General features: G+C 36.4%; 3 protein-coding genes and 1 long non-coding RNA gene across 4 annotated transcripts; 3 read left to right on the forward strand and 1 right to left on the reverse strand.

Annotated features, from left to right (window-relative positions):
- The first annotated feature begins 3,716 nt into the window (after positions 1 to 3,716).
- Positions 3,717 to 6,682, forward strand: LOC105421325 (pentatricopeptide repeat-containing protein At3g62890). Its single transcript, XM_011628320.3, has one exon. The coding sequence runs from the start codon at positions 4,225 to 4,227 to the stop codon at positions 6,586 to 6,588; it is 2,364 nt and encodes a 787-aa protein (XP_011626622.2). The 5' UTR covers positions 3,717 to 4,224; the 3' UTR covers positions 6,589 to 6,682.
- A 4,257-nt stretch (positions 6,683 to 10,939) lies between these two features.
- LOC148783056 (uncharacterized) lies at positions 10,940 to 15,206 on the forward strand. Its single transcript, XM_088857588.1, has 4 exons — positions 10,940 to 11,377; positions 14,826 to 14,875; positions 14,955 to 14,995; positions 15,140 to 15,206. The coding sequence occupies exons 1-4, from the start codon at positions 11,127 to 11,129 to the stop codon at positions 15,152 to 15,154; spliced, it is 357 nt and encodes a 118-aa protein (XP_088713714.1). The 5' UTR covers positions 10,940 to 11,126; the 3' UTR covers positions 15,155 to 15,206.
- Positions 15,149 to 20,752, forward strand: LOC18443114 (Haloacid dehalogenase-like hydrolase (HAD) superfamily protein). The gene is made up of 9 exons (XM_006853313.4): positions 15,149 to 15,203; positions 15,388 to 15,436; positions 16,933 to 17,001; positions 17,209 to 17,270; positions 17,875 to 17,955; positions 18,369 to 18,523; positions 18,679 to 18,763; positions 18,891 to 19,034; positions 20,456 to 20,752. Exons 2-9 carry the CDS (start codon positions 15,413 to 15,415, stop codon positions 20,556 to 20,558), a joined length of 723 nt encoding a protein of 240 aa, XP_006853375.3. The 5' UTR covers positions 15,149 to 15,203; positions 15,388 to 15,412; the 3' UTR covers positions 20,559 to 20,752.
- A 1,138-nt stretch (positions 20,753 to 21,890) lies between these two features.
- LOC110008014 (uncharacterized) lies at positions 21,891 to 25,145 on the reverse strand. Its single transcript, XR_002282432.2, has 2 exons — positions 24,214 to 25,145; positions 21,891 to 22,513 (listed from the first exon to the last, which is right to left on the reverse strand). It is a non-coding gene; the product is annotated as an uncharacterized LOC110008014 (long non-coding RNA).
- Between the last annotated feature and the right edge of the window lie 919 nt (positions 25,146 to 26,064).

The raw sequence follows: 26,064 nt of genomic DNA on the forward strand, positions 1-26,064 counted from the left end.
TTATGGCCTGAAACAAGCAGCGCGATAGTGGTACTTAAAATTCCAAGAGACCCTTGCTCTTGCAGGATTCTCTACAAACAATGAGGATTATTGCATATATCAAAAGCTCAGTGGGAGTAATGTGGTATTTATATCGTTATATGTAGATGATATGTTAATTGTTAGTAGCTCAATTGCCCTAGTAGTAGAGACGAAAAATTTTCTTGCACAACACTTCGACATGAAGGATCTTAGAGAAACTTCATATATGTTGGGCATTAAGATAATAAGAAACAGGAAGACTATCCAACTTTCCCAGGCAACCCACTGTAAGAGGATACTAGAAAAGTTTGATATGAATATGTGTAAGCCCATGTCAACCCCAATTGACAGAAAGACGAAGCTTAGAAATAAAATGTGTCATACCGAATACATGGATATAAGAGCCATGGAGAGAGTGTCATACAAGAGCGCAGTTAGGTCCCTTATGTACATCATGACAGGAACAAGGCCTAACTTATCATTCGTCATGAGTCTAGTGAGCCGTTTCTAAAGCAATCCAGGAGAGAAGCATTGGAAAGCAGTAAAAATAATTCTCAGATATTTAAAATGGACCATGAACTATGCACTCACATATAAGGAGGGAACTAAAATAGCAATAGAGGGATATTCAGATGCAAGTTATCCCACGGATCCAGATGATGTGAAGTCTACATCTGGGCATATGTTTATAATTGGAGCGGGTGTATTTTCTTGGAAGGCAAATAAACAATATATTGTGGCTTTGTCCACCATGGGATCCGAGTATGTGGCATGCTGTCTAGCAACCAAGGAGGTTGTATAAATTAAGAAGTTTCTTATCCTGTACGTTGTGAGATTGTGCGAATTTTCTGCGACAACACGGCGGCTATTTGTGTCTTTAAGGCACCTCGTTTTCACAAGATATCCAAGCATATCAAGTCATACTTCTATCACCTGAGAAATGAGGTGAGATTGAAAGAGATTGAGATCAGCTGCATATCTACAAATTTGATTATTGCAGACGCTCTGACTAAGGAAGTTGTCCCTAATGTTTCTGTAAGACACGTGAGAGAGATGGGGAAGAGAGAATGTAAGGCCTTCAAAGGCCAAGTGGGAGATGTTTTGTTTATATGGCCTTTAAAGGTCTTATGAATGTGTAATGAAAAACATTTATTATAGTGGAATATAAACTTAGTGGGAGTGTGGTCCCTCGAGGATCATACTAAGCAAATGATGTTTGTTAATATCGAACTGTGCTTGACGATCTAAGCCAGTCGGTTGGAAAACCCAAGGTATCTGAACATAAAAAATAAACCGATAAGGGTTTTTGGGTTAGCCCTTGATGAGGTCGGAGCTTATGCCTAGATGAGTGAGCCAAGAGACTGTGTGACCCTTATGTGTGACAGTAGGCCCACAGAGATGAGGACCAAAACCTCATTCATGATTCATCACACGGCATGCATATAGATAGATCGTTCGGGAAAGCCAGATATCCACCTTTGGGTGAAGCGTATGCATGTGCGAGAGATACCCTATGCGCCATAGAGCTTTGGTCGCATCAAGTCGTGGTAACCTTGACTTGTCTCTAGGGGAGGACCTATAATCCACAGACTGGGATTGCAATTCCTTGGCTCATTGACCAGACTTTGGTGACCCACTAATGAGCCCCTGCTTGGACTGTGGGTCATGGAAAACACTGGGTCAGTTCGATAAAGCAAGTATGGTCTGTAATCCACAGTTGAAGGTGGAGTACCTCGTGATCGTTGATAGAATTCTTGAACCATATGGATCAACTTCTCATCATATTAATTTAATTGTGTTCATTTTATTATAAAAATTATTTTAGATTTATTATTTAAATTTTTATGAATCTTTCAATATTTTATTTATGATTTTTGGAATTATAAATATGAAGTTATTGATTTTACAAATTATATAAAATTCAAATAATGTTTAAATAAATTTTTTTAAAAAAATATTTATAAAATTTTCATTGGGGCCCATAGTGCACATGAGCCTACCATGTGGCAAATGGGTGGGGGCCCACATATGCCACATATGGGTGGCACGCCCCACCCATTGCTCCCTTTGTTATTACTTTGATATCAAGTTTTGTAATTTTTGGAAAGTTTATCTTGTAAGCATATGGTCAAATATTGTTTGGGAAATATTGACCATATCTTATCTTTATTATTGAAGGAATATCTTAACTTGATATTATTGAAATACTCTTATGAAAAATATGGGATGGATTATGCAATTTTATGGAATGCATGATATTTTAATAGATTTAACTTATTCAAATATACTGATAGGAAAAATGGTTTAAGGAAAGCAAGATAATGGTTCATGCACCTTCTACAATTTTGATGACTCATCTATAGAATGGATGACTCAGATCTCTTACCCCACAAATCTCTTTGATCAACGGTCCATATTCAATCTCAAGAAAAAGGCAAATTATGGAAAACCCTATACCTAAATTTCACTATAAATAGGGGTGCTCTCCTCCCATCTATATACACCTCTCTCTCTCATAACCTCTCTCTCCTATAAACTCTCTCTCTTCCTTGGGGGCCACATCCCTCTCTCTCTATTTTTTGATTTTCTCTCTCTACTCTCTCTCTCCTAAAAATACCCTAAGGGGCACGCCCCAACATAGGGACTCTCTCTCTCATGATCTAATCTAAGGGTTGGGAAAATTAGGGTTTGAGCCCAATTATTTTGGAGTTAGGGTTTTGTAGAGATTTAAGGGTGATTACTTAGTTTGACCGAAATTAGTTTTCTCGGTTCGAGATTGAAGCTAGACCTCTGATCCTGCGCCATTGGATGTAGTGACTCAGTGTGGGGTGTAAAAAGCCCGGTTGAGGTAATCTCCGGCATCTTTTCTTTTATTTGTTTGTTCTTTTATTTTATATTCTCAAGGAAAGTATTAGGTTGTATGAATGGCATCAAGTAGTTGAGATTTATTTTATTGATGTGTTCTTTATTTTTGGAATTTTAATTGTTTGCAATAAGGTCATATGTGAGTGATCTTATTGCCAAAATTATAAGGGGTGATTATTATTTAAAAAAAAAAAATTGTATTTCCCCGGCAAAAGATAACATAGGTCTTTCTTTCATTTAGGAGTGAATTAAACTTTCATTATTTTTATATGATCAAAGCCAACTCAAAAATCCTTCCAGAAAGTCCCAAAAAACCCAAAATAATACCACCTAAAGATGCCAAAATTTTCGAAACAATTGGGGCTCAAAGCTATCAGCAACACGTATCGCATCGCTAGGTCCACTTGGCTTAACGATGTGTACCGCATCACACACCCAAACTTGACCCAGACATCTCCCAAAACCCTAGAGGTCCAATCTGGTGGTGGTGCTTTGATCATTTCTTCTAGGGTATTATCAATTGTGCCAGAGCTAGCCCAGTTCGGTCGGGCCCTCCTTTTGTTTTTACTTTTTCTTTTTCTTTTTTTTATCTAGCCTACTCTGGCCTGATAGAGGTTAGGGCTAGGCCAAGCTTGAGCCGGCCCTGTGGTGACTAGAGTTGGGCTAGGGCCAGGCCCAGATCATCGCCAGCCCTATAAAATACAAAATGAGATCTATTATCATAAAACGCCGATTGTTTTAAGGCTGATTTTGGATTGATCGTGTCCTCTTATTTAGTTGTCATAAAAAGGGATAAAGGGCAGGTGTTTTGTTACTTGGTTTAAATCATGAACCAAGGGATAAAGGGCGAGTTTTTTTTTTGACCTTCGCAAGGGGTGGGAAATGCGTTCGGCCTGGGGTCCTGATCGACTGGGTCTAAGTCTAAACACAGACAATAAACTGAGAGGTAGGGTCTGGGTCCACTTCACCTAGACCCGAGCCTAGTTGGTCGGGGTCCGGGTCTACCGTATCAGGTTGGGTCGGGACCCAACCCAATATATACAAGTATAAGATAACATAAAACCCACGAGTCGAACCAACCCTGTGGACCTGATCAGTCGAGTAAGTTCTTGGTCTAACTTAGACCCAGGTCGGGATTGACCCATACCCAACCCAACCCATTTCCGGCTCTAATCTCAAGCACATTCTATTGCGATTTTTTAATAAATGGATCTAGAAATAGAGGGGCGAAAACGTGCAGGGAAAAAGGGATGCCATGGAAGCCAAAAGTGACGCAAGTGAGTGAATTCCCATAGTCTTTTTGCACTCAAAATCCTCTCATTCTAACTGTTCATTTGCATGGCAAAAGCCAACTTGCTTTCTCATACAACCCAACGTCTATCCATAACCATCTCCACCCTCCAAACCCACCTCCACTCCAGTCTCACTCTTCATCAACTCCACCAAATCCACTCTCAAATGCTCACTTCCTCTCTCATCAATGACACATTTGCTTCCTCTCTCCTCCTTCGCCATTGTTGTAACTCACACCCAACACCCACTCTTACCTACACTAGAGCCCTCTTTGATCACATAAAACACCCCAATTCTTATATTTATAACACCATGATGAAAATTTACAACCAAGCTCACCACCCCAAAGAAGCTCTCTCTCTCTACACCCTCATGTTGCAAAAATCTGTCGAAATCGATAATTACACTTTGCCCATTGTCATTCAGGCTTGTTCCATCAGGATCTCACCTAAAGAAGGCCAAGAGGTCCACACCCATGTTGTAAAAACTGGGTTTTCTTTGGATTTGTATGTACAGAATAATTTGGTCAGTATGTACTCGGTGTTGGGCTCATTAGGAGATGCGCGACAAGCGTTTGATGAAATTTTTCACAGGGATTTGGTCTCGTGGAATTCGATGTTGGGTGGGTACACGGCGTGGGGGTCCTTGAGGGAGGCAGTTTCTTTTTTCCATCGAATGCCTCAAAGGAGTGTGATTTCTTGGAATTCAATGATTTCTCTATCTAGTAGGTGTGGTAGGGTCTCAGAGGCTCGTCGATTCTTTGATAGGATGTATGAGAGGGATTTAGTTTCTTGGGGTGCCATGATATCTTGCTACGAACAAAATGAGAAGTTTATTGAGGCTCTAAAGCTTTTTCGTGATATGGGTGGTGAAGGAATTGGTATCGATGAGATTGTTCTAGTTAGTGTACTATCTGCTTGTGCAAGCTTAGAGGACCTTAGGGAAGGCGAATCAATTCATGGGCAAGTGATTAAGGTTGGTTTTGAATGTTATGTTAGCCTCGGGAACACTTTGATTCATTTCTATGCAAAATGTGGGTGTATCGAGGCATCACGTGTGGTCTTTGATGGTGGCACCCACTTAGACTCTGTATCTTGGAATGCATTGATTTCAGGGTATGTTAAGTGTGGCGCCTTAGATGAGGCTAAAAGGTTATTTGATGCCATGGTGGAGAGAGATGAGGTCTCTTGGGGCACCATGATCTCGGGTTATGTCCAACAAGGCCAGTATCAAGAGGCACTAGCGCTCTTTAGAGAGTTGCAACTCGAGGGAAACGTTGCTCTCGATGAGGCCACTCTAGTGAGTGTGGCCTCAACTTGTGCTCATATGTGTGCTATAGACCAAGGAAAATGGGTGCATGCTTATGCAAGAAAGAATAAGATGTCTATAATAGGGATGTTAGGGACTTCCATTATAGACATGTATGCAAAGTGTGGCTGTATTGAGAGTGCTCTAGAGGTCTTCGATACGGTTAAAGAAAGAAGTGTCTCGACTTGGAACGCAATTATAGTCGGGTTAGCCGTAAATGGGTGGATTGACAAGTGTTTCAAATTCTTCTCACTCATGAAAGAGTCTGGCGTGGCCCCAAACGAGATAACATTTGTTGGTGTCTTGAGTGCTTGTAGGCACGCAGGCCTAGTAGAAGAGGGACGACACCATTTTGAGTCTATGAAACTTGTGTACAATATAGAGCCTAATGTCAAGCACTATGGTTGTATGGTTGATCTTCTTGGGCGAGTGGGTTTTCTGGAAGAGGCATGGAAGGTCATCTCTATTATGCCTGTAAAGCCTGATGTGGCCACATGGGGTGCTCTTCTTGGTGCTTGCAAGTCTTATGGAGAGGTTGTGATGGGAGAGAAGGCTTGGAGGGAGATCATACAGTTAGAGCCTCATCACATAGGGAGCCATGTACTAATGTCTAATTTGTATGCTAACTTAGGTAGATGGAAGGATGTTATAGGGGTGAGAGAAAAGATGAAGCAATTGGGAGTGGAAAGGGTGCCTGGATGTAGTTCAATTGAAGCAAATGGTGTTGTTCATGAGTTTGTAGCAGGGGATATGGAGCACCCTCAAGCTAGAGAGATAAACTCTATGTTGGATGAGATAGAGAGAAGATTGAGATTGCAGGGCTATAAACCAGACACCTCTCAAGTTTCATTGGACATTGATGAGGAGGAAAAGGAAGCCGCTCTTTATAAACACAGTGAGAAGATTGCAATGGCCTTTGGGCTTTTAAGCACAAACCATCCAACCCCAATTCGAATAGTGAAGAACTTACGAATATGTGGCGATTGCCACAGTGCTGCAAAACTCATGTCGAGAGCTTTTGACCGCGAAATAGTGGTCAGGGACCGGCATCGATTCCACCACTTCAAGCAGGGCTCGTGTTCATGTAAAGATTATTGGTAAAATGGAGAATTGTCTCAAGATGTATTTAAATTGTGGTTGAAACCATTTTGAACTTCAAACAAGGTTTTTGCTCAAGAGCAAAATATTGGTAAAATTGAAATGGTTACAAGACACATCCAAATGGGTTTTCCCCATGTTAAATCAAGTGTAAGCCATTTAAATGGTGGAGTACCATTTAAAATTTTCAATGGTCTTGAGTGGGCTTCTTCTGATCCCTCTCAAATAGGAGCTTAAACCCTTGAGGTGGGTTTGAATGGGCTTAAATAACATCTGACCCATCTCATACCAGAGTTTCAAACTATTTAGATGGATATGAATGGGCTTAAATATGATCTGAAGCATCTCAAAACATAGCCTAAATGCGTTCTGATTGGGCTTAGGTTGGTACTAATATTTGAGAGGAGCTCTGTGTTCATGTTCATTGCTCCCCTAGGTGGAAAATGTACTTGGACGGATTCCTTTGATTTGAAAACTTGGGAGATGTCGTTAGATGTTTGATTAGACGACATACGTATCTGATTGGAATTCGGCGGCACCGGTCGGGGACGCTTCCGATTTGAGAACCATGGTATTCTCCTAGTTAGGGGCGGCAATGGGACAGGCTTTGGACGGCCCAGCCCTGGCCCTAATCCAAATAGGGCCTAGCCCTAATTCCCAACAGGACCGGCCCTCAGCCAGCTCGGCCTTGGCCCAGGGCAGCCCTTGCCTTGCCTGGGCAGCCTTAAGCCTTGCGTGGCCAGGCAAAAAAAGAAATACAAGGAAAAAAGAGAACATAAGTAAGGAGAAAAGGGCCGGGCTGGGCCCGCCCTGTTGCGGCCCTGGCCTTGGACTGGCATTGGCCCATATCTTATGCCCCAGGCCCTAGCTTTCTAGGGCCATATAGGCTGGGCCGCCTGGCCAATTGCCAATCCTACTCCTAGTTTTCTATTTTTCAAAGAGCCGAGGCTCTAAACAATCAAATTAGAGCCCAGCTCAAAATTTTCACTAGAAGAGGTTGTTTTGATTCCAAAATTGATTATCTCGATATCAAGATGCATGGGGATGAAAAAACAAAGATAGATTTCTAGTTTTGAAAATAGTGTATCTTGTAACGCATTTTTTTCAAGCTTTCATAGATATGTTAGATCTACACTTTTTTGAAGCTTTAAATTTTATAATTAAAGATGAAAATATATTTTAAGGCTATCACAAATATTTCCAGTATTGAAACTACATTTCTCAACACTATTTTACATTGATTGTTTAGAGCCTCAGCTCTACACAAACCGCGCTATTTTTCAAATGATGTCTTTGTCCCCCAAATTTGGTGGTCGGATTTGAATTGAGCGATTCAACATGGATCTTCTTGGACCAAAGTTCGATCCTAACTATCATTAATTGAGAGGGAGAGAGCTGCATGATAAACGACCACTTGTATTTTTTGTCGTTTTTTTGAAAAAATTATAAAAATACTCTTAAGAGATGAACTATTTATCATTTATTTATCATCTTGCTTTGTAACTATTCCAACTCTAGACTGTTTATTTCTTTATGGGTATTTTAAAATTAAATGAAAGATACAGGCAATCTGTTTAATTGTTTATCGAGTAATTTAATAATTTTTTTTTTTTCAAGAGAGGGAGAGTTGTATAAATAATCCACCTTCTATGTTAACCTTTATTCGTCATTTCTTTAAAATTTAAAGAAAACACTAGAGGCATTTTTAAAAAAATAATTCCTCCCTATTGCATGTTTCTAAAGGGAAAGGCTTTTGCGCTTCCCCTACAGTATAGAGCTTCTATCCTTTCCTTACCATCAAGTCGTCCAGTTTTGATTAAGAGAGCCACTCACCATTTGATCTTAGATCCGATGTCTCAAAGTATTTTATTTTTAGTTTTTTTATACAAATTGTATAATATATGAAATTTGGTATGTGTCATCTTTTAATTGGGTCGCACCTATAAAAAATATTAAAAATAATTTTTGATAAAATACAATAACCAAAATACCCCTTGAAAATTTCAGGGGTATTTTGGTTATGTTATTTTAATGAAAAAAAAAAATTATATATTTTTCGCTAGTGAGAGTTTAATAGAAGAATGGACGTTCAAAATTTGGTGTCAAAATAGTTTATAGAAAAAAATTAAAAATAAAATAGTATAGAGATGTGACATTGTGATTGAGGCAATCTTAGCCCGCCCTTCAAAATGGACGATTGGATAAGGGGAGGATAGAACTTCTATGTTGTAAGGGAAGCACAAAAAGCTTACTTGTTTCTAAATGGTTGCGTACTTTTTTATCGAAAAAGTTTATGAAAAGTATCAACCTCATATCATGTGCCTCAAAAACCTATTGGAAAATGTTGTTGCAATGATGAAAATTCTTAAGATGTGTGCATGAAAAATAAAATAAAAATATAAAAAAGAAATTTTTGTTTGTCAAGTCATGAAAATTAAGTCTTAAAAAAATTTAAATTTTGTCATATTCATGATCTCTATGTTAGAGATTACATGCCCTTAAAAATTAAGTCTTAAAATCTATCTCAAAAAAATATTTATTAAGTGGTATGCATTTCTACATATGCGGGCTTGACTGCATAGAAACCGGATCCTTTATACATTGAGGCTTCTTTATTTTCTCCAGACTTTAATTAAAGACTGTGCAGTTAAAAGATTTATTGGAAGATTTTTTGAATCGGATATTTTGAGAATGACCTAAAAATCACTAGATGATTAGAAAAAAAAAATTAAATTTTGAATTTTCTAACACTTGGAACTTACTCTCTAAAATAGGATGGTCTCCAAGGACATTGTTTCTTTTCAAGTACATAGATGGTGCAGTTAGAATATTTTTTATTGAGGTTAATTATGATTTAAGATGTTATATTTCCAAAATTTGGGATCTTAAAATTAATCCTAGGTTTTAATTGGCGAAAATAGACAGAAGCATATAATATATTTGAAAAAGGTTTATATCGGGCTGCGGATCTAAACTATCAAATTAGAGCCCACCTCAAAAATTTCACTAAAAGAGGTTGTTTTGATGCTCAAATATACTCAAATTGATCATCTAGACATCAAGATACATGGATATGAGAAAAAATAGATATCAAGTTTTGGAAATAGTGCATATTATGACCCGTTCTTGGACCGCCAGTTTTCAAGATTTTCAAATTTTCATCGATTTGCTCAATCTATACTATTTTTGAAACTTTAAATTTTATAATTAAAAATAAAAATATACTTTAAGGCTCTTACAAAGATTTATAGTATTAAAACCACAAGGCACCATTTGAATGTGCGCTTTACATCTTTTGGCTTAACAAAAATAAAAGGAGAAGTGTTACATGAGTTCGCGGGTGCAAGAGCCGCTGACTCACAAACTTCCATCTCTTGAATGGACGTTGTAGATAATGCATCTAACCAAAATACTACATAGATGGTGAAAAAAATCCCCCAAAAATACATATGTAAGATTTTAAAAAATTTATTGTTTTATATTCATGATCATCTTGGTATAGATCATGCATCCTTAGAAATATAAATAAAAAAGCCATCTTTATGAATTTTGAACACGGGAAATATATGTACATATGAGTGGGCAAACTCATAGAAACCTTGTTCAAATAAAAAATAAAAATAATATATAAAGAGACTATTCACATAAGATTTTAAACCAGGTCGTTATGAACGTGTCATTGCCTAGACTCAAATTTTTAAAAAAGTGTATTACACACTAAGAGCATCCAATTTGACATTAATGGTTAAAAATAATTATGACCTACTTATAAAAAAAAGTAAATGATTTGGTTTATATACAATCCCCTAAAACATATATACTTCTTAAAACCAAACACTTTCATTGCAAACATCGCCATTACTTAATGGGATTATCTACAAAAATACTTTTTATTTTTTTGTAATAGAGGTCACAATCATTTTTGTCCCTTAAATTTCCAAATGAGTGATCGTAAGAGTGTCATTGAATAGACACAAAATTTCAAAAAAAAATTCTCGAAACCCACCCCGAGCTATTCAATTTAACATTTAATGAATAGAAATAATTGTGATACAAAAGATAAAGAAAAACAGTTTAACAGGCTTGCATCCCTATCGATATAAGTAAATCCTCGCCTCATAATTCAACAAAGTATTGGAAAACCTTTGCATCGATCATCTTGATGTTAGCATTATGGTTGTCAAAAAAAAAAATTAGGATTTCAAACTCTAAAAATAATGTATATTATAATAAATTATTTAGATCATCCATTTTACATTAAAAATAAGTGTTTACAAATTCTACAAGATCTATATAATACTTTAAATTTCAAATTTTATCGAAGATATTGAAAATTGATTTTAGAGCGATTTCATATACTTTCATTGCCAAAGAATGCTTTCCATATTAGGACAATGAGGTGGAAGACTGCTTTCCATATTAGGATTTGAGGTATAGCTTTATTTTTTTCATGAAGGCCTTTATTTCCAGAAAATGTGGAGAGACAAGGCTTGGCCTCACATTCCCCTTCTTCTTTGAAGTAGAGAGAGAAAGCACCAACAATGGAAATGGCTTCCTGTTCCAAGCCTCCAATGAAACAGGCTTTCCTAAAAAACAATTCTATCTCTGAATCCTTTCTCTCTCCTCATAAAGTGTCCTCTTTGAGCCAGTGTCATTGCGGTGGTGCCCAGCAATTCATCTCTCTTAAACACTTCTCTCAAACCAGCAGAAAGAGTCTTTGTGCGAAGACTCACTCTACTCTTCGTGATAACACTCCTCAGCGACAAATTGCAGTTCTCCTTGAAGTAGAAGGGTAAGTTTTTATCGCCTCTCTCTCTCTACCTTGGTTTTTTTGCCTCGTGGTGTTTTCTTTCATGGCAAGTGGCAACTGGGTCTGTTACAAATTTGATCTATGGGTGCTTTGGCTTTCTCTCTAGGTTTCAACTGGTACACTCATTAGCTTCTATTTCTATATTTGAATTATTTTTTGAGGAAATGGTTAACTTTGTATTTATAGTAAAAAGTACTAAATAAAGATATATTTGATTTTTTATCTTAGCTTTCTGGGTAGGGACTCTCTCTCTCTCTCTCTCTCTCTCTCTCTCTCTCTCTAGCCCCCCTGGACCTCTTTTTGGGCATTTAGCTTATTTAGCTGGCCGTATTTGAATTAGTATTTTGCCTAAAGGCCTGCACATTTGTTTTTTTCTACTACTGATAATTGTATTTCTGGTCTGTGCTTGTGACTAAATGTGTAGTAGAATCCATTACTTTACAAAGGATCATAACTTTTAGCAAAATGATATGGAGGAAGAATTATCATAAACAATATTTCTTCTTCTTTCTTTCTTTTTCCCGATCGTATAATGTGATGTTGTTCATCTTCCAGTTACAATTTGTTGCAAGTTGATTTAAAAGGAGAAAACTTTGATGGGTTTTTCTTTTAGTACACTCTACTTTTTGCCAAATGCCGTTCACTATGAGGAGACACTGGCTACTTATGAGCCCGATATGCTCTGTAGTTTACTGCTGTTTGTTGGTACTCTAAGGGAGGACCTCTTTCAGGTAGGCTTGATTATGTATTTCCTTACATTGATATCCATGGGGAGATTTTAATGTCTCCTTCTCATGGGCATTTGCGATGCTAATATTTGTTTTGTCGAAAAAAGTAATCTGTTCACTTAAATATATGACTTTATGTGATGGCCGACTGATGCAATCAAAATATGATATTCGAGCTTCAACAGTGCTTTCGCCAACCTCTACCTCCACTTGTCCCAATAAGAGGATATGGTTTGATTTGGTAATCTTAGCATGTAGCAGATGCAGGGATTGAGTACGCAAATATGTACATATGGGCATATTTGGTAATCTTAGTACGTGGTAGATGCAGGTGACTGAGTACACAAATATGTCCATATGTCTCATACATGAACATTATTATACTGAGATCATGTACCCACATTGAAATTATTGGTGTTCCAATTGGTAGATGTAAGTTTATGTCATGATTGTGCACACCAGCCTTTTCCTAGTTGTGGCAAATAATGGATTCTTAGCACTCTAGAGTCTAAACAATACCATTGGTGGGTAGCACATCTTGGGCCAAGACAAACACCTCGAGTACAAAAGCAAGGTTTTCTTGATCCTAGCTCATTATGATGGCCCGCTTCTTTGAAACAGAAGCAACCTAGAATGCCCAATAGTGTTCCATTATAATGCAATGAGTCATTTATGCATCGGGTCTTTGTCTTTTTCAATAACAAGAGGGAGTTCAAAAACATGGTTGCCTTAGGCCCTAGAGTACCAGATGAAGGTTTTACCCACTGATCCCATGTTGCAACTGGGTTCTCATTCATTGTGCACCAAGAGACAGTAATGATGTGATCATTATCGATCATGTTATGGATCTCTTTGGGGGAGTTGACACTTATTGTTTAGTAAGTGGAAAACTCATCCGATTCACAATGGAAGTCATCCATGATTTGCACTTCACCAAGAGGATAGCCATCTCCTGCACCCATGCTATGCAGCCATTCTCATTGGCCCTTAACTGGGGATTTACAGTCAAGTTCAATGACTATTTTTCCCTCTTAAAACCTAATGAGAAGAAGACTAATATAAATTCATTAGCATTATGTATTTACAACAAGTAATAAGCAGGGAAGTATCTTCTTCCGGAGTTTCAGCACACCATATGACCCTATCTTTGAAACCATCTTGTTGCTGATGAAGATGCAGACCTAATGCATAAACGAGTGATTATTGAAGCATGGAACTTTGTTTAGGATTCTCGATTGCTCAGGACCATCATGGTGAGACTGGAGAGTCAGTGATTCCCATATCCTCACATGGGGCTAGAAGAGGTAGAGTTTAGTGAAGAAGAACGAGGTTGGAGTGAGAACCTTGGATTTTGATTGCACTAAGCCGATCATCTCATATGTACTAGATTAGCATATTCTCACTTCCTTCGAATCGCTCCCCCCCCCCCCCCCCCCCCCCCCTTTCTTCCATCCACCATCTCCCATTACAACTACCGCTACATATACTTATAGACGAGAATCTAGTTGCAGCAAGGGATAACTGAAGCAAAACCCTCATCTGGAGTTTCAGGGCCTAAAGCAACCATGTCTTTTAGTTCCCTCCTTTTTCTGTTACAAACTTACTGGCAAACTCCTGCTGCATAAACGAGTCAATGCATTAGCATGGAACTTTGTTAATTATGGTAGATTACTCTTTCAAAGATGGCGACCATCATGGTGAGATAGGTTTAAGAGAACCTTGCATCTGTGCCTAAGATGCTTGTCCCTGCCCAAGATGTGTTACCTAACAATGACACTGTTAGGAGTCCCGAGAGTCTGGATATAGTTGCCAATGTTAGGAGTCAAGGTATCTATTCCCTGGGACAAAGGCTGCTCAAGAACAGGCCAGTACACGTAGTCGCATGGCATCATCATTCCCTTACATCTGCGAATTGAAACCCCGCTGATTTTAACTATTTGGATACTGGATCTCAGTAAGGTAAGATTCGTATGTGAGACGTTCAAGCAAAGGGTGATGGTGTTGTAATCAAAGTAAGAGAATATGGACATATTTGCATCCTCAGTCACTTGCATGTGCTACTCGTCAGGAGTGCCAATTTGCTTGGCCTTTTGCAATGATGACCATAACCTCGTAATGGACCAATAGAGGGATAGGCCTGTGAAGAAGCTAAGCACAAGGTTCCCGCAAGACCCTTGATTATGCTTTCATTGAGCCAAGCATTGCATATATATTTACATAGTAATACTTACTTTATAGAGGAAAGTGATTTGTTCATGCAAAAAAGTGATCTACTCGACTGCCTAAATTCCCTTCGAAGGGAAATCACTAAATGTTACTTTGTGGGTGGGGTTTGGAACCTCACCTACACCCTAAATAAGTTGTAAACAAACTTGTGTCCTCCAAATTAGATTGCGGTGGTAGGAAATCATGCTGATGCTTTTAACAATCTAAGGGATGCCTTTTGGCAACTCCACTAACTGAACATGTCTGTCAAATTAGTTCCTGGGCTTGCAAGACTGTATTTGTTATTAATCACAACGATATGACTTATGCTTAAGGTCTGTTTTGACCTGTTGAGTGTCCAAGGGTCCCATAACTTTGTTTTTCATCTTCTATAAAAATACGCAAGAAAAAAAAATTGCATCATGCGTTGCACTTTGAAGTATTTTTTTAGTTATTAGTTTCAAGTTTGTACTCCTAACAGTCTGGTTTCTCTTCAGGGTCCTTGTGGATGTATATCGTGCTGGCAATCGCCATGCCTTCAATGTAGGTACGATTTACTGTCGGATGTTTGTCCTTTGCTGAATGCTCGGCTTATCAATGCTTTAATATACAAAATTTTTTAACAGGGTTGTGTCCTGTGAAAGCTTACAACTTTTCAAAAACTTTTGTAAGTAATTCATGACAAGTTCTTGGAAAAGCATTGTCATATAAGTGCATGCACTCTACATTTTTCTGTTAGTACTTGGAGGATGGAGTGTTTAGCATATGGTTAACCACAATCATGCTGAGTTTTTGTTTTGATTGTTAAAAGCTTTCCAAAAACTAGGACTGGATTGTGCAGATTGGACAGATCCCATTTATCTAGACCTTGCAAGGTGAGAACTGATTCTTTATTTCCATTATAATTTATGGAAAGTATTGTAAAGAAACTTGTAGGGAGCTTTATATGCATCTCCCTACATGGTTTGAGTTCGTGGGTTTCTCTTAATATGGGTTACATCTTTGAATTTAGTTTTAGGGTATGTGAAGGTTTCTGTTCATATTATGACCATGTCGCAGGAAAGCAGTTGGTGATGAGGAAAGGATGCTAGTTATATTTTTTGACAGGGTAAATTAACATCATCTCTTTTGCATTAGGGTTCATAATTATGTAGGAAAAAATTTCGTGATATCTTATTGTGTAATGTCAAGTAATGTTCAATGCATAATTTGCAAAGTATTTTAGTGACTTGAAAGCTTGACGGGAATCAGATCTGTTTGTTATTGTTCTCTGTTTGACGAGAACTTATACTAGTCGAATTATTCTAACTTTTTTTATGTATACTGATTCTGATAAGTTCCAGCGTTAAATGCTTCAGAGGTGGAGAGACAGGTAGATGTCTGGAAAATATCGGTCTTTTCTGGAGTTTTTATTTTCTTTTTTATTAAGTCTTGTTAAATTTGTACTATTATTATAATAAGTAATATGGTTGTAAGAAATAGAACGCATTGTAACAGAAGTAATCGCTCCTATTTAACTCATATCCATGTAAGTTCCCAGCAAATTTTTTCATCACCATTTGCAAATTCAGCATACCTTGTTATATTTTGTATGCATTGCATTTGAGGAGATGCAGACTTACCAAGTGGAAATTAGTGTAGAAGTCCAAATCATGAAGATAAACTGGCATTCACAAACAATAATTGCTGCAAAGATATAAGGGAACAGACTTAAAATGTATGCTATAGCATGCATTGACCTAAGTATGCACAGAGAAGCATAAAGAGCAAGTTCGTTCTCACTTCCAAGAGAATGAAGATGAGGACGCCGCAATAATGAGAGAGGTTTCCTACATATGAAGGAATATTGATTGATTCAAAGATGATCGACTGATACAATCATATGCATATGAGCCCCCTTGCTCCCTGTTAATTTCTATTTCAGTTACTAGGACCTGTTAGTCCTATTTATGGTTTGCATGGCAGTATTGCCATTTTCTTATTTCATTGTTATAAAAAAGAAGATTTGAGATGTGTGAGGATAATTGACTCTCAAGTCACTCTCTCTTCATCTCTCCCTTTTCTTTTCATCTTTCCCTCTCTCCCTCTCTCTTCTTTGACATGGTACCACCCATTAATATCACCTGCAGATGGCAGTTGCAGGCTTATAAGAATTGCATGGGAAAAAAGGAAATAAGATGGAAATCACATAGATACTGGAAATCACATAGATACAAATATGTTGTGCTTGACACTCTTAGTAGTTATCTGCCTCTCCATGCCCCAAAGTTGTACAGCTTGAAGTCTTCATTTGGTTCTTTTGGGTCTTCGCATTCTTCAAGCAAGCCATGGACCGTGGCCCTTCAAAATAACATGCTCGTGACGTTAAAGAAAAAAATAATTTAGAGGGCAAACAGATTTGGGCTTCTGGGGTGCTGACTTGGTTAGCATGACCTTAGATTCTTTATCTTTCTTTTCTTTCTTTCTTTCTTTTTTTTGGTTGGGTCAGGGATCAATTGTTCAATGAAGTCACATTGGGCTTGCTGTGAATATTATATCATATATCATGCTCAGATTCTCCTAATTCATCACTAAATTACTTATCTTTATCTTATATTTCGGCAGATTGGTTGGCCGACATCACTACCCACTAATGAGAAAGAACAATTCTTGAAGAGTGTTCTGCAGGAAAAGGTATTTTCACAGATGTAAGTGGAGAGAGAGGGACCCAGGGATCATGTTGTATTGGCCGGCTCCCATTCTCTCTGCACTGTACATCATCTCAAATGGACAGTGGACCCAATGTATTATGGTTTTCCCATGGTCCATTGGATTATGCTATCGTTTCCCTATTTAAAATACCATGGTTAACAAACTGTTCAACTGTTTTTGAGTGGGCAGCGCAAGGCTTTGGACGAGTATGTTATGACCAGGAGTATCCCTTTACGTCCTGGAGCTGAAAAGTGAGCGTTCTTATCACTCAATTTTGACTTTTAGTTGAATCATTAACTTCTAATTTGTCTTGTATTTTTACTTTCTCCATCTATTAACGTATAGGATAAAGTATTCTGTTGTAAATTTACAATTTAGGAGGTCTTCCTGTTGGAAATTTCTTATCACAGTTCTAAGTTTCTTGCTCAAAGGTGAGAATTACTTACCTAGAAAAGTCATACATTCCACTGGGCCACATAGATTCTTATATATTTTTGGAAATCTTATTATGGAAGCTTAGTAACATGGTGTGTGGTATACCTAACATAGTTCTAGCTATTTACGGGCCATTGAATGGGGAACATAGGATGATCATATCCTTTAAAATATGATATATTCAACAAACATATCGAGGGATTATCCTATAATTTCCACTAGCTAGTAGAGTGTTCTTTGTGTGTTGACGTTTCATTAGCTAAGGTGATTAGTATGACTAAGTAAACTTTCTTGTGGTTTACTATTGGTTTTCGGATATATTGATATTCATTGATGAGGATAGCCTGCATCGCACATTTTCTGTTCAATGTAGTTGCTTTCTCACTATCTATTGCTTATTTATATTGTGTGTTTGTATAGTTTCATTGATGACGCCCTAAAGGAGGATATTCCAGTGGTCATACTCACAGCATACAGCAAAAATGGGGATAAGATGGCCAGGTCTATTTACTTCCATAGATTTTCATTCTCATGCACTGAGGTGTGTTTGAAGAAATAAGTTTCTTCACAATTATTATCAATCATGGTCTTCTTTTAAATATGTCACGCATCCAACCAAACAAAATCTAGACATTGGCAAATGTTACAGTAGTTTTAGCCACTAGCATTGTATTATGCCAAAACAAAAGCCTCGTTTGAAAAGATTTTCTCATGTGCCAGTATATCACCATGGATTGGGGACTTTAATATCTTGCCTTTGTAGCTATATTTTCATTACCATATGTTCAATGATATGTTCATTTTGCTGGGAACGCCGAAATTTTATGTGAATTGGAGAAAGAGTGACGAGAGATGACATGTATGAACCTGCATTTATTCTTATAATTAGAAACAAAGTTGCTCTTAATATTTAGGTCTGTCATTGATAAGCTGGGCCTTGAAAGACTTTCAAAGATAAAGATAGTTGGGAATGAAGGGGTAGAAAAGAGCTTCTATGGTCAATTTGTATTTGGCAAAGGAGTATCAGCTAGCTTGGATGAGCAACTAGCCAAAGAGGCTAGAAAAGCAGGTACATCATCTCACCATGCTTAAATATTACCAAATTATTCCATTCAAGGGTATTGAAATTCTTTTTATGAATGCAATCTTTATTTATATAGAAAAGAGAAATGTTCTGATATTCTCCTTAAGGAAAACTCATTAGGTTGCTTATTCTTGAAACAGCATCTGCTGAGAAGCAAAGGATTGCTGAGGAGGTCTCCTCAAAGCTGAAACTGAGTGTGGAGATCGATACCACTTCATCTGAAATGTCTGATCAAATCTTCTTCATGTTTTGGCGATCTCTATGATTTTTCCAATTAATATTTTTTCGTATTTGAAATACTATTGTAATTTAATGATCTACGTGATTTTGCCGATAATTTATCTTTATGTAGTCTAGAGAAGGTTGTGGCTACATTGCGAGCTGGTGCAGAATATGCTGGCTTGCCTGTACCCAATTGCATACTCATAGCAGGAAGCCAATCTGGAGCACTTGCAGCTGAAAGGATAGGCATGCCTTGTTTGGTTCTTCGAAGCAGGTGGGTTATGTCTCTTTGACAGCATTATTCATAGTGGATGTTGGTAAGACGTATTATTTTACTGATCATTGAACCCTACAAGAACTTGAAATGGATATGCAAGAATTGTACTTAGATAAGGGGCCTTTTAGAATCCACATGCAGTAGCCATTAGCAATGACATAAAAGAGAACTTACGTGAAAAACAGATGCATTATTCTTTTGAATGACAAAATTTATGTTAAGTGAAATTATATACATCAAATCTCACATCCAGACTAGATGTCTTCTATTTTACAAGAAAGTTGTGCTTCACTGTGGTAAAGGAACATGTCAACCAATGTATGTGATATGAAAGTACAATATGATCTTGTACTATTATGCCCTACAAAATCAGTTGATTTTATGGCTGAATTCAAATGCCGACTTTCTCTAGGGAAAATGTGCTATGTTCTGTTGGACTGGGTGTACTCTGTTGGGGTCATCATCATCCAATGAAATGATGAATGGTGATGGAGTGCCCACTGGAGTACAAGAGACCCCAAATGGTGGATCCCATCTTCTTTCCATGACTTTCCATTATTGAATTGGATGGTGATAAATCCAGCGGACTATGCATTTCCATGGTCTACTGGAAATCTACATTCCAATTCTATAATTTCTGCTAACTTTTAGATATTTTTCTTTTCCATATTATGATTATTTTCAGATACGGCAGATTTGGAAACCATGGTACTTTGATTTTGCTACATCAAAATTTTCAGTTTCTTAATCCTTTCATGATTTTGCATTTGCAAGAAATGTTGTTAATCCCTTATCTTCCACTGGCAGCATTGTTTTGACATTTCATGATTAGCCTACTGTTCATACTTTAGCGTATATGTTGAGCATCCAAGATTGCAGTAAACTGGAAGCTAATGGCAAATGAAGTTAGAGGATTTTCTCTGACAAAATCAAAATTTTAGTTTTTCAAGAATAAGAAATTAATCTAAATGACGAGAAAATTGAACTCTTTGAACACTCCAAAAATCTGTGAACATTAAAACGGGTTGATTCTACTGAAACCATTCATCATTCTATGATTTGAGATTGAACATGATTGAGGCTTTGAGATCAAGTTAGATTGGATAAACTGAAGGAGAAAAGTGAATGTATAATGTATTGACAGCAATGGCTCTATTATACAAGTAGTGCGGATAGGATGCGCAAACTGCCCTTACAAATATGTTTTCTAAATGAACCATGACAAAACCGAACCTCTTTGAAAGAATCCAAAAATCGATGAAGAAGAAAACCATTTGATATTGCAGTAAAAATTTTGCTTGGAATCGAAGCCAAGGACATCGCACTCACTAGGATATCTAAGACTAAAAGTGCTTTATATTCTTAACTTCCAGCTTTTTCTTCAGTTTCTTAAAATGCTAAGTGTATATCTTTTGCAGCTTCACGGCTCGAGCAGAGTTCCGTTCGGCAAGGGCTGTCATGGAAGGGTTTGGAGCGGGTGATCTGACCATCTCAAAACTACTCAATAGAAGATGGGACTAGAAAAACCCAACAAAAAGAAGAAAGAGCAATAGAACACGTATCAAGCAACGGGAAGAATACGTCAAAGTGTATGTTTGTGCAATTCTTTTACATATGATATGCGCGTCCATTTTTTGTAATGCTCAAGGATGTAACTTTGCTATCCCTTTTGAGTAATAACATGGCGTCGGACGTAAGGATTTTGACAGGGAAAAGGTTTATATAGGGTTGCAACCTTAAAATGTAAAATTATGCTGCACCTCAAAAATCCATCGGTGTTTTGATGTTGAAAAACCTCTAATTGATCATCTCGACATTGAGATGTATGAATTTGGGAAAAATAATTTCGAGTCTCAAAAATAACGCATTTTACAAGACATTATATGGACCGTCCATTTTTAAGATTTTCATTTATTTATATATGTTCTTGATTTGAACAATTTTTTTAGTTTAAAATTTTATCATTAAAGATAAAAATGGATTATTGGGAAATCCTAAAAGTTTTTTACACGAAAATTACTTCTTATTATAGAGGTGCTCTTATTATAGAGGTGCTCCTTTGATTGTTTAAGGTTGCAACCTTATGTAACCCACACACCCTTTTGACAGTGTATTAATGTTTCATATGGTAAAGCCGCACCTCAAAATCCCGCCTGAAAAAGGTTCTCAATATCATAGAAGGAAGTTTCTACAGGACCTGGGCTTTAAATCTTCATCTAACAATTTCAGGATAAAAAAATCTCCATGATGGCTTTAAAATCAATTTTGAACGCTAACAATAAAATTTGAAACTAAGAAAATAGTAAAACACTTATTTTAGGGCGAAATGGATGGTAGAGAGGATTTGTTGCAATATACACTATTTTTAAAATTTGAAATCCAAATTTGTTTTCACAACTATAACGTTCAAGTTGATATATTTGAAATCCAAATTTGTTTTCCCAACTATAATGTTCAAATTGAGATGATCGATTTAAAGGTATTCCAGCAATTTAATTGCAATTTTAGATGAGTTATGAGGTGAAGTTTTACTTATTTTGATAGAGCTGCAGCCCTATCAACCCACTTTCCATCACAGGCCTGGTAAATCCAAGATCGTTCATCGTTGAATTAGCTCTGACGCAGAGAGAAAAACGACAGGGGGAGAGGGTTATCAGTTTGGTTTGCACCAGGCCGAAAACCAGTTGACTCTCTTGCAAAGTAGTTGTCCCACCCTGAGAGGAAATGCCTAGGTACCAATTACATATTCATGTAATTTGGATTTCACTTCCTTCTTCAGCTTTCAAGTAAAAGAGGAAATGCGTAGGTACCAATTACATATTCATGCAAATAACCAGTTAGGCAAATAAAATGTAAGTTAAATTTGGATTTCATTTCCTTCTTCAGCTTTCAAGTACCAAGTCAAATTTCAATTTAAACAACCAAAGTTCTTTGCTGCTTATGTGCCTATTACATATTCATGGATATCATCAGATGGGCAAACAAAATCTCTGTAATATAAAAAAAATAAAAAATTACAACTAATAAACAACCATCAATTTGTACAAGAAAGAATGATGATAGAAAGTTGCCAAAACTATAATATAAAAAAAGGACCACAACTCAACAGACATTAGAACTGTTGTGCTACCCTCTACTTCCTCCACACCGGAATCACATAAGAGTTGCCATATAGACTGATTGATTGAGTCTCCTTGAAACAAACTCGAGGTGCCCTGGAGGTATCAGAAAATCCACTTCACTGTAGAATCAAGTTAGAGCTAATCATTGTCATCTGCTCCATCTTGAGGCATTAGAATGGAGTCAGCATTGGGAATTTCGTAGCATTTGGAAAGATATGTACAGCATCAGAACCATTGAAATGTCATCTAATCCATTTTGTGGCACCGTGAAAGAGCTACCATAGAGGTTAGCCATTGCCAACCTTGCAGAGGATCCATTCGCAGGGCTATGGATAAAAGACGCATGTCTCATTCCTTCGCATACACAACAAACAAAGCCAAGACATGGGTTTTTAACCATCTTGATTGAATATGGAAACCAACAAGAACAAGGCCAATACATGGTCTTTTAACTATCTCGATCAAATATGAAAACAAAGAAAGACACAAAAAATTGTTGATTAATGTGTAGTTTTTTTTTCTTCCCTTTCCCCAATTTACTTGTTATCAAGTCCATGAGGTACTCCATTCCCTTTCAACGATTTACTTGTTCACTCCATTAACCAATAAGTCTTCTCCTCTCATAGAAGACTAGCTTATCTTTCTTAGCAATTGAATCATCATTGTGAATGATATCATGCAAGCGGGTGAACTTCCAATAGGCACATCCAACCTCCCCAATCTTGTGCTGCCTCTTTATTGGCATATGCTTCCTCTTTCTTGGCATAAAAGAGTATACAACATGTTTTTAGCAAAAAAAATCCCCCTTAGGATAATAGAAGTCGACATAGTTTAACATAATGTGCTACATGTATAAGATATTTTAGTAGTCAACAAAGAACAATTATGATGATCCTCCCCTTCTTTGATGGATTCGGGGGTAAGAACCCCTCCTCATCCATTTCTAGTTGAGGAAGAACAGCTGTAGATACAAGTAGTACGCTGCTTTTATTCTACTCTATCATATGGGAAACCGCAAGTAGCACACTGCTTTTATTCTACTCTATGTATGGGAATCCGAATAAATGCGGATAAAAATAGGGATATATATACAAACTTGATGAGGTTAGTTCTGATTTTAGATGCCACTGTTTATATTCTAATGTGTCATAGTACACAACACTAGCAGATTATGCAGATGCAAGCATGTATATTTGATTTTAAATCATACTTCAATTACCCAAATAGAAAACAACAAAATCAGCAGCAGATTCAAATGTTTTCCAAGGCAAAGGATTTGGTCTAACTTGGTAGAGAAAAATCCAAGTGCTAGCAAGAAATATTATGATATTTCATTTTCTGCTTGGAGTGGATTGTTTGTTGTACTCAGTAAAAAATTCTGGATATCTTTGAACGAACTAGTAAGATCCCAAGGATCGAATTGACATAAGCTCTCCTATTACCTTCCCAGGAGTGGGGCGATGCATGATCTTTTGATGAAGGTAGTAAGTGCAAAGTTTCTCATCTGTTGGACAAAATCTTAAACGAGTTGTATTTGTATCGTATTTGAAGAATAAAGATCAGCGGGACCAGAGAGAGTAGTCAAAAGACAAAACTTCATAAACACAAGGAAAAAAAAAGAAAAATAACACAAACACAAGAAATAAGAATTAGCAAACCCATAAACTCAGAATTAACAAAAGAAGGAATACTCCCAGTTTCATTAATGTATGTCCTCACTTGTAAGAACAAGTGAATAACCCATGTGTAGAAAGAAGAAAACTGAATCATATAACAAAATGGAATGAATAAAAGACTATGCATAGTTAAGAATCATTAACGGCTAGATGAACTAGAACGATCAAAAGAAAACCCAAAATAATAAAAGAAAACGATGCTGATTTTCTTTTAAGCATCTTAATAGATGACGAACTAAATTAAGCAGAAAAGTATTTTCCTTGTGAATGTTAAGATGAAGCAAAAAATAATAGGAAACCCATCTCTAAGAATGAATGAAACAAAGAATTAACATGAAAAGATTATATCACCAAAAAAATTAAAGAATAAAAGCATACCTGAATAGCAGAGCTCTCCCCAAAAGACTGCTAGGTATATCTGTTCTTTGTTTCATTAATTGGGTATTGAGTGTTATACAATTTTTACGCCATTTTGCAAAAATTAATATCAATACTTCAAGAGAGAATGTAAATATCACTTACAAGATTGAAAAAAAAAAAAAAACCAATTTTAGTTTGAATGGATAACATCCAAAAATACACCAGATAATCTGATCAAATAGATTTTAAAAAAATTAATAATAAAATTATCTTTTTTCTTTTCCCAAACACGCACTTCAAAATCTTGAAAAATGATTTTGCAAGACAAAAAGATGTTAGTGTTACCAACATTATAAAAACAAGCAACAAAAAAAGGAAAAAAAAAAACTGGTTCTTGCCCCTTTTCATGACGAAAATCCATTGCTCTAAATTTCTGTAAAAAATCAAATAAAAAGCAACAGTATGATTCATTAAAAATTTCAAATAAAAAGAACATTGAGAGAGAGAGAGAGAGGAGCCTTCAGAGTGATTGCGAGATAAACAACCGCGATCAAATCATTAGGCCCAGAGATGTTAGAGAGAGAAACAGAGAGGGAGAGGATCGAGCAAGCATTCAGATTGAAAACTATGTAAGCCCACCATATTCTTTCATTTGTCTTAGCAAATAGTCTGGTGAAAATTTTGTCCACAAGCTGCCTGCTACGAGACCCCCTCTCTCTCTCTGCCTTCTCTCTCTAAAATCCCCTTCTTCTGAAATCCCTAATTGTGCCATGAAAACGAAGGTAAAAGAGGATGAAGGGGTATCCACGGAATTAATAGAATTATTTAGCCCAAAATGACGGAAGTACCGTTCGCAACTTAAAAATTACTAAAGTGCATGTGAACTTTTAAGCAAGGACATAAGCTAATTTTATAAGGGTAAACCAAAAGATAGAAAGGCCAAAGGCCCCAAGCTAGAGGATTTTAAGCATTAAATTTGGCACAAATTTTAAAAAAATTTATTTTATGTTGTAAAATTTTAAATATTAAATTTAATATATGTTTTTAAAAAATTTATCTAAACATTAAATTTGATACAAATCTTTAAACAAAAATTATCAGATAATTATGAGATTTGATTTTTATAAAAAATTATGTCAAATTTAATAGTGATCTTTTAAAATCAAATTCTAATATCGTCTTCCCCATTCTATTGACAAGTAAAATGTGTAAGCGGTGATTATAAATCTTCTCTTTCACTCGACCAAGAGGTTACATTGTACTCCTCATCTCATTCTTCCCCACGCCATCAACAAACCCTATTAATTTCTCCTTACAATTTATAGAAACTGCAAATTATGTTTGATTTTACAATTTTTGTTCATTAAAATTCAAAATTTGCTTCATATGATTTAATGATTAATGAAAGATTTCAATCAAAAAACATAAAAAAAAAAATAATAATAATAATAACATAATGCTCATCAGACCCCATCATATCTTAAATAAATTAAATTATAGATGAACTTACATGGTAAGGCGTTGGAATACCAATATAATTCATTTACTCATAAAGCTGAATTATCTAAAATTAGCTTTTTGACGATACAAAATGCTAACACATGCTATGAACACAAATAAATATTAAATCATAAATGTAAATAATTTAAAATATATAGTTCATAAAATTCAAAATGAGAGACAAAAATGATATCCGATGGGTTTTGTAAATTATGATAACCTTTTTTATAAAAATTTGTAATTGGAATATATAAAATAAATCATTAAATATATTTTTTAAAATTGAAAATTAGGGAGGAAATACTACACAACAATTATAAATAAATTGAAATTTGTAATAAACAATTCAACAAAATACTTATTACTAAA

This window comes from Amborella trichopoda, chromosome 2 (assembly GCF_054954075.1).
Source record: "Amborella trichopoda isolate Santa Cruz 75 chromosome 2, AtrichopodaSantaCruz75HAP2 v2.0, whole genome shotgun sequence".
NCBI lineage: Eukaryota > Viridiplantae > Streptophyta > Magnoliopsida > Amborellales > Amborellaceae > Amborella > Amborella trichopoda.

Bases quoted from the DNA above. Each gene is read 5' to 3' on its own strand.
- LOC105421325 (XM_011628320.3), top strand. From the start codon at position 4,225: ATGGCAAAAGCCAACTTGCTTTCTCATACAACCCAACGTCTATCCATA.
- LOC148783056 (XM_088857588.1), top strand. From the start codon at position 11,127: ATGGAAATGGCTTCCTGTTCCAAGCCTCCAATGAAACAGGCTTTCCTA. The intron at 11,378-14,825 runs GTAAGTTTTTAT...GTTTCTCTTCAG, and splicing joins GTTCTCCTTGAAGTAGAAGG to GGTCCTTGTGGATGTATATC. The intron at 14,876-14,954 runs GTACGATTTACT...ATTTTTTAACAG, and splicing joins TCGCCATGCCTTCAATGTAG to GGTTGTGTCCTGTGAAAGCT.
- LOC18443114 (XM_006853313.4), top strand. From the start codon at position 15,413: ATGCTAGTTATATTTTTTGACAGG. The intron at 15,437-16,932 runs GTAAATTAACAT...ATATTTCGGCAG, and splicing joins TAGTTATATTTTTTGACAGG to ATTGGTTGGCCGACATCACT. The intron at 18,764-18,890 runs GTCTGATCAAAT...ATCTTTATGTAG, and splicing joins GATACCACTTCATCTGAAAT to TCTAGAGAAGGTTGTGGCTA.